This window comes from Ailuropoda melanoleuca, chromosome 18, assembly GCF_002007445.2.
Source record: "Ailuropoda melanoleuca isolate Jingjing chromosome 18, ASM200744v2, whole genome shotgun sequence".
Classification (NCBI taxonomy): domain Eukaryota; kingdom Metazoa; phylum Chordata; class Mammalia; order Carnivora; family Ursidae; genus Ailuropoda; species Ailuropoda melanoleuca.
This window is the reverse complement of record NC_048235.1, coordinates 30192960-30200729: the sequence shown is the minus strand read 5'-3', so window position 1 is coordinate 30200729 and position 7770 is coordinate 30192960. Positions and strand designations below refer to the sequence as shown.

The window sequence follows — 7770 nt, the reverse complement described above, 5'->3', positions numbered from 1 at the left end:
CTTCGGTTGGCTTGGTCCCCATATTCAATTTTGTATATATACTTAAAACCTAAGAATAGGGTGTGTGGCTTAGCTCTTAAATGAAATCTGAAAGTGGTTGTAATTCATGAGAAAGAGCTTCCCTAAGCAAAACCACTTATAACATGCACCCATATGGCCTCTTCAACTCAAAAATTTCACTTATTTGCCCTAGTTTTCCTCCACGGTAATTTTTAATTTCAAATTGCCAAGCATATAAATAAAAACGTTCCTTGAAAGCCCTAGCTTTGAAATTATATAATGTGTATAATTAACACAATTAATATATTTTAATATAATGTTTATATGTAAATTGTATATGTTTATATATAAATTTTAACATCATATAAATATAAAATTAAAAAATTATCAAATGGTCAAGTAAAGCTATTGAAAGCAAAAACACTCCTTGAAAGCCCTAGCTTTGAAATTATATAATTACTATAACTAGATTAATATAATTTAATATAAGATACATAATTATATTACATAAATTATACGTGATTTAAAATTATATGTAATTTAAAATATAAAATGTAATATAAATGGTATTGATTATATAATTAAAAGTTATAAAATGTAAATAGTTATCAAATGATTAAGTAAAGCTGTTGAAAACAAAATATATGCAAATGCTTTATAACTTGCAGAGGACTATAGTACACGTAAAATACTACCTTTTGAATTTTATTCCTTTATTAACCAAATTGTTTTGTAGTGAAAGGGCATTTCCCTTACAAGAAATGGAAGAAAATAAACGAGGGATTTTAAGGAAATTTTTTTCCCCTTAATTTACTGTGTTAATTTTCACTGGTAAGATAAGAATTACCTGCAGGCCATCACTTTCCCCCCAAGCTACTGTCAGATACCAGAATTTCACCAGAAATTACATCAAGATTTATTTGAACTAATTGAGTCACTAGATCAAATTAACTTTTCTGTGGAATCACATTACTTTGCAGAAATAGACAAAAAGCCAAAGCCAGTTTTCCTTCATCACAAGGCAGCACCTCACGGCGCTCTAGGTCAGTCTATTCCAGTTGCTACAAGATTTGATTTACAGAGATACGGAAAGATTTTTCAATTAATGTCTGAGATTTGTGTTTGAATACAGTAAGGAGTTGTCTTTTATTTTGAAATCTTTACAGCTTTTTAGATTTTTTGGCATACTCTTAACCGTGCATGTTGTCGGTTGCCAGTCACTTGATTTCGACATAATAGTCCAGGACCACAGTCACAGCGCTGGAAGATTTCTGGAGCTTGAGCAGTGTCTTTCTGCCCTCTCCTAGAGCACACCTGTCCCTCCAGGAGGACTGGCTTACAAATTTTAGTCCAAAAATGACGAGCACAGCAAAGTCCATCTCCACAGTCAAAAGTTCGGAGACATCTGTCTCCCTCTTGCCCTGAAACAAGATTCATGCAGGCTGTTGCAATAAATGGGGAGAGTGGCACGTGGGGAGCTTGTAGCTGGGATGAAGGTGTAAGATCTAGAACTGAGGGCCACAAAGGAAAAAACAGCATGCAGTTCTCCCAGAGCTAAATCTTACGTCAAAAGTAGATGAAATGGAAATTTTCACCCTACCTAATAGAATTTGTTTTATAAAGTTAAAATATTTTCAAAGGAAGATGAAATTTCCAGTCTTGAGGAATTAAATCAGTATCTCCCATCAGTGTTTTATTAAATGGGTTTATATTGACACCATGACTGATAAAGGGGCCACTTAACTTGGAGACACAGACTGGCCAATTCACCACCTTCAAACAGTCCAGTTACTTTATGTCCAAGATTGGAATTTGAGACTGCAATTTTGCAAAAAACTTCGTCTTAGTGAAGTTTGTGTTTTGTCCGAGAATAAAAAGTTAATGCATCTACTTTCATTTCTCTTTTATTTTGTATCCTGAGGACCTAGAAAGGGAAACCGCCATTTGTTAAATTACAGACTATGAAAACGTGTATGTGTAAAATTCACTTAAAGATTTTCTTGCTAACCAGTTCATTATTATGGCTAGTCCCCTGTCCTCTTGACTGGCTGACTGCCTTACGCTACTCCCTACACGATCTTCCTAGCTGTGGATGGAGAGAGATTAGAAAAAGGACATCATCCCTATTTTTCTGGAGTGGGGAGGAATCAAGTTCAGCCTATCCTTAAAAGCCTAGGAGGAGGAAAGGTTTTACTTCTTCTTTTTCTTCTTTTTTTTTTTTTAAGGATGTTATTTATTAGAGAGAGAGCACAAACAGGGGGAAGGGCAGAGGGAGAGGGAGACGCAGGTTCCTTGCTGGTCGATCCCAGGACCCACGAGATCATGACCTGAGCTGAAGGCAGACACTTAACTAACTGAGCCACCCAAGGGCCCCAGGAAAAGTTTTTCTTTAAAAAAAAAAAAAAATTTGCTCAGAATGCTTCTCTTACCCTTACTGCCTTGTGATTTCTTAATATTTGGCTTCCTTTTCGGTTTGTCTTCCTGAATCGGATGCTCGGTTGTTCCCTTCGTGTCCACAGCATCGTGGTCATCGATCTGCCTCTCCAATACTGGCACTGCATCTTCCACCGTCGTACAAACATCTGAGAGGCAACCAGTGCGTTAGTTATTAAGTTCAAGGATTAGGACCACAGACATGCTAATTATTGCACTGTTAACACAGTTTGGCCGTACTTCTGCCTTCAGTTTATACATAACTTCCACGATTTCTGGGACATACGCACCAAATATTGCGCATATGGCAAAGAAAGTAGTTAACTAATTAGTGGAATCCATGTGAAAATGAAAGAATTTGAAAGATTCCAACTTGAACCCTTCCTTTAAAATTATATGTAAGTTGTTGACAAAAACTGTTGCCAGGAAAGAGACTGTTTTGTTGCATTAGAAAACGCAGCTGCATGAATGACTTCAAGCGTGAATCCAGGAGACTCTCAGAGAGTGCCTGTCTTGGAATATTCTAGCGTATGAGACTCAGATGCTGTCTTCAGTCAAAAACCACTGTTCCTTGGGGCCAAGCAATCCAACAAGGGTTTACAATGGCTTACCATTCACGCAGAGTGTCCCAGGGCAGCACATGGCGTGACGTTGGCACCTCCTTCGTAACCCGCGACACGTAGCACAGAATGGCTTCTCATCTTGAGGTTTGAGGCAGAATTTTCTGGAATTGCAGTCCTTGTCAGACAGGCACTGTGAACCCTGTAAGGAAAAACTTGTCACAGGGCTGGGGAACCCAAGAAGATGTAAGAGGACTTTTAACTCGGAGGTGGAGGAAACCGAATCATAGTGGCACTTTGCATGCGGGACAGGCCTTCGGTGGCACCTTAATCTTTCAATGTAATTGCTTTTCTCCCACAAAGGAGAGATCAAATCTCCAATGAAGAAACCTATGTGCTGCAAGGGTTGTGTTCGAAAAATTGTCCTGCTTTTAAAACTCAGGATTTCATTTTTGTGTGCTCTTTGTGAAAATGGAAGAAAATGCCTTCCCATGTGTGTCATACAGATGATGAGATTTTTGGTGTGGATCTATGACCTCGAGAAGCCCAGCTACAGGTTGAGTACAATGCATGCTGGGGTTTGTGCCATTCCTATTTGGTGTTTTGACTGTAGCGAGTCCCAGCAACCGCTGCGTCCATTTGCCCCGCCCCCGCCCAGCCTTACCCCGTGAACCGCCCGCTGCTCCCTTAGCGGCGCGTTACCTTCCGAGCCCCGTGCACATCCGCAGAGCTCTTGATGTTGTTGAAGTCCAGAACCAGAGCTCCCAGGGGGGCGCAGAACCAGCTCAGCCCCAGCAAGACCACCACCGCCATCCTTCAATCGCCCCTCTGCCTCCTCCGAACCGGGCTGCTCCAAACCCACGAGAGAGCAAAACGGAAACCCTGCAAGGTCGTCTGGAAGTGCTTTTCCTGAAGGAGAAGCAAATCTTCGTCTCCTTAAGGTGCGTGAACTCCAATGAGCAGGTTCCTTCTGAAACTATTTATACCAGATGTGGCCCCTCATCTCTCTCCACCCCCCTCCTTCATTTCCTTCCTCCTTACCCCACACAGGCTTCAACAAATCCCTTTAAATCTGTTTGATCAATAGTTCAAAACAAGGGTTCAGTAGAGGGAGAGAAGGGGCAGGGCCACAGCGGCTTCTCCTGCAGGGGTTGAATCCCTCTTAATTATTGCATATCAAAGTTCAAAGGGTTAGTAGAAGAGCAGGATGTCTGTATCAAAGGCAAACTCTGATAATCACCTGCATTTCCTACCTCCAGTATCCTTTGCGGGTGGAGGGAGTCTGTTCTAAGATCTGTTTTCACAGCTAGTTGTGCTCAAAGAAAGAATGAACCATATTGGCCAATATGGCTAGAGAGGATGCCAAAAACTAATGAGTTACAAAATATCCTGAGAAGCTTTAAACTCTGCTTCAGATAGTGAAGACAGATAGAAAAGAGAGAAAGCCTTCTGATTAGCTCCGGCATCCAGATGTAAAAATCCCAATAGCTTAAAAGCTGTGAACACAATAGCACCTGTTCCGATTTAATGTCAATTGGAAAATAATCCTTCCTAAACTGCAAATTGAACTATTTGAAGCCAGGGTTATTTAATTAGGAAAATAATGAGATTTAGAACAATCCACCGCCTCCTTTTCTTGATGGTGGGGACAACCGCAGAAAGCCCATTTTATGCAGATCCATACAATTCAGTAGGAAGCGTCAGATGCATTTTATGTGCAATGTGTTAAATTTGTATTGCATTGTGTTAAATGGACTTGAGCGGAACAGGTCTCCAAGTCTCTGGCTGATTTCAGGTGGGATTCATTCAGTTTCAGTTTTCCTTATTTGAATTTTTAAAAACATCTGCTTCATCCCGTTTTGTCTCATTTATTTCCAGCCAGACTGTTAGAGAAGTCAAATCATTTAGACCTGTGCTTATCACTGCCTAAGTATTTTAGCAGTTGAACAATCTAGATCTGGGTCGAAACATTTTTCCCCCTTGGTTTCATTGTTCTTAGCGTAGGCTCATTGTGGTTTCTCAGGTGTGAACTGCTGTTTAAAATCTAAAAATACTCGGTGGCGGGCAGCACGTCCGGCCGGCTCAATTGGAAGGGCGAGCAACTCTTCATCTCAGGGTCTTGAGTCGAGCCCTATGTTGGGTGTAGAGATTACTTAAATAATCAACCAATCGATCAATCTAAAAACGCAGGGACGCCTGGCTGGCTCAGTTGGTGGAGAACGTGACTCTTGATCTTGGAGCTGTGGGTTTTGAGTCCCATGCTGGATGTAGAGATTACTTAAAAATAAAATCTTTAACAACAACAAAATCTAAAAATGCCTAGTTTCTAAGCCATAAATGGCACTCCTGGTATTACTGGGTCTTCTTCCAGAACATCAGCCCATTGAAATGTATCTCAACCCTGTTCAAGGGGAACATCCCCAGTCCTGAGTAACGGCTGGTGCCAGGTAGCAGCGGGTGACCTGAGGCGTCCTTCCCTTGGTTCTCTACCTTGGGTTGCAGCCGCTTGTCCACCACTCAAATGGTGCATGGGAGCTCCTTCTTCTGCAAGTACCCTCCCCCCTCCTTTTTTCGCTTCAACTGAAAACATCAAACGCTCTTTGATAGTGTGATAAGCCTGGTGACTAGGTATGTTACAGGATTTATTTTGAAGTTGGACCATTATGACCCCAGGGTTCCCTCTCTGCCAGGGATCTTTGCTTCCTGTTACCTAACTGAAGAGAGAGTATCAGGGCACCAAAGGCTTCTGGCAATTAACACAGACAAAAGGACTGATGGGAAGTCCTGTAACACAGCAAACATTCACTGAGCCTTTGTATGCAGCAGAACCTGTGGTTCGATGTTGGGAATAACAAAACACAGTCCTTGGCCCCGAGGAACTAGCGTCCAGTCAGAAGACACACATATATTTCTAGGGACCATTCCAATATATTATAACAAGCGCTAGGATAGAGGCATAACTGCGGGGCTGGAGGGTCACAGAGGAGGGCATGAGCAGGCCTTCTGGAGAAGCAAAGAAATGCATCTACAGAGGAGGCACTATTTGAGCTGGGTTTTGTGGGATGAGTAGGAGTTTTCTGGGTTGATAAGTAGGGAATGGTCTCACCCCAGGCTCAGAGAGTGAAGCACATGGAGGGGCAGAGAGATGCACTTTAGGTCTCGGGAGAGGTTCTGTGTGGCCGGGGCAGGTGGTGGAGAGACAGTGTGAGGCTAGATGAAGACCCTCTCACACTGTGCAGGGAAAACTGGATTCTGCTCCACGTGCAGCGTGAAGTCATCAGAGACGTGGAAGCTTGACAGTGGCATGACCTAGACCGCTTCTTCAGCTAGCGGTGCTGGTGGCAGTGTGGAGCTGGGGTTGTGGTGGGTGACAGGGGACACTGGGCCGTCACCCCAGTCTCGGCTGTAGCTGCCCGGATGAGGAGGAGGAGGAGATCCCACGTCAGGCAGCAGCCATGAGAACCAAGCAAAGGCTGGGGTTTTAAAGTGGAACCCCGTCAGTTGATGTGGGAGGTGGGGCGTGAGTGGGAAGGGGGAGCTGGAAGAACGTGGCCATTTCTTATTTCACACGCTGGGTGTACTGTGGGGGCGCGAAAGCAGAGAATTCCGGATGAAGAGCAGGTTGGGGGGGGCAGGGTGACAGGTGGCTGTGAGGAAGGCTATCCAGATCATCAGGTTCTTGCTGGACATCTAATACTGAGGTATTTTCCATGAGTGATGCTCTCCATCTTGCCTCCCACAGACAGAGAAGAGAGGATGCCGACATCAGACCCTGGAGGGTCACAAATCGGACACAGAACGAGACAGAATAGCAGACGTCTCTGTCTCTCTCTGCGCTGGGAGAGTACAGGATTTGGGGTCAGGCTGGCGTGGTTTGATCACAGAACTGGCTTCTCCTGCGTCTGCACAGCACCCACCTCCCCCGCGCATCCATCCACCTACCGGTCACGGTACTTGCAAAGCTCTGTTGTGATTGTCTATATCTGTCTCTACAGCTGGACGGTAAACTCAGCGAGGGCAGGGCCACAGCTGATCCGTCTCGATAACCTCGTGCGCCTGGCTCTCAGGAGAAGCTCCACACGATTGTTATGTGACAGATGGACACACAAATGCGTGTATAGTGACGTTGGGGTGCTGGGCAAGTTACGCCAGCTTTTGGGGCTGCAACCTCCCCAACCGGCAGCTGGCACTGCGTCCTCCATAATGACCCCGTTTCGAGGGTTCGGCGTGGGAATACATGGGCAGGTCCTGGTACAGTGGCCGGCACTCATAATGCTCTAAACAAGTGTCTTTTACCTCTTTTCTAGGCCAGAACTTTCGCTGTCACATAAACTTCAGTACCGGGCATTACTCATGGCCCTTCCATGGCAGGCTCTGCACAGATCTTTGTTTGAGCCCACTCACCGAGGAAAACTTCCCCCTAACCTGAGGCCTTCTTTGGCAAGAGGGCCTCTATTTCTAGGTCTCCTAAAAAGCCAGAGCAATTGTGAGGAAAGTGAGAGTGTGAAGTCTCATGTGGAATTTAAGAAACGGAACTGAAGATCCTAGGGGAAGGGAGGGGAAAATAAGACGAAATCAGAGAGGGAGACAAACCGCAGAGGCGCCTGACTCTAGGCAACAAACTGCGGGGTGCTGGGGGGTAACCGGGTGATGGGCCCCAGGTGTTACGCAGCTGATGAGTCATGACCTCCGCCTCTGAAACGAGACGCTAATGTGAATTAATTGAATTTAGGTAAAATAAATTAAAAACTAAAGAACGCGAAGTCTCCCTGGAAAA

At 44.2% G+C, this 7770-nt stretch overlaps 1 protein-coding gene and 1 long non-coding RNA gene across 2 annotated transcripts; one reads left to right on the top strand and one right to left on the bottom strand.

Annotated features, from left to right (window-relative positions):
* Window positions 1-599: 599 nt before the first annotated feature.
* Window positions 600-3834, bottom strand: DKK4 (dickkopf WNT signaling pathway inhibitor 4). The gene is made up of 4 exons (XM_019798688.2): window positions 3696-3834; window positions 3045-3195; window positions 2430-2582; window positions 600-1421 (listed from the first exon to the last, which is right to left on the bottom strand). Exons 1-4 carry the CDS (start codon window positions 3804-3806, stop codon window positions 1171-1173), a joined length of 666 nt encoding a protein of 221 aa, XP_019654247.1. The 5' UTR covers window positions 3807-3834; the 3' UTR covers window positions 600-1170.
* LOC117797094 lies at window positions 3798-7770 on the top strand. Its single transcript, XR_004621967.1, has 2 exons — window positions 3798-3934; window positions 6736-7770. It is a non-coding gene; the product is annotated as an uncharacterized LOC117797094 (long non-coding RNA).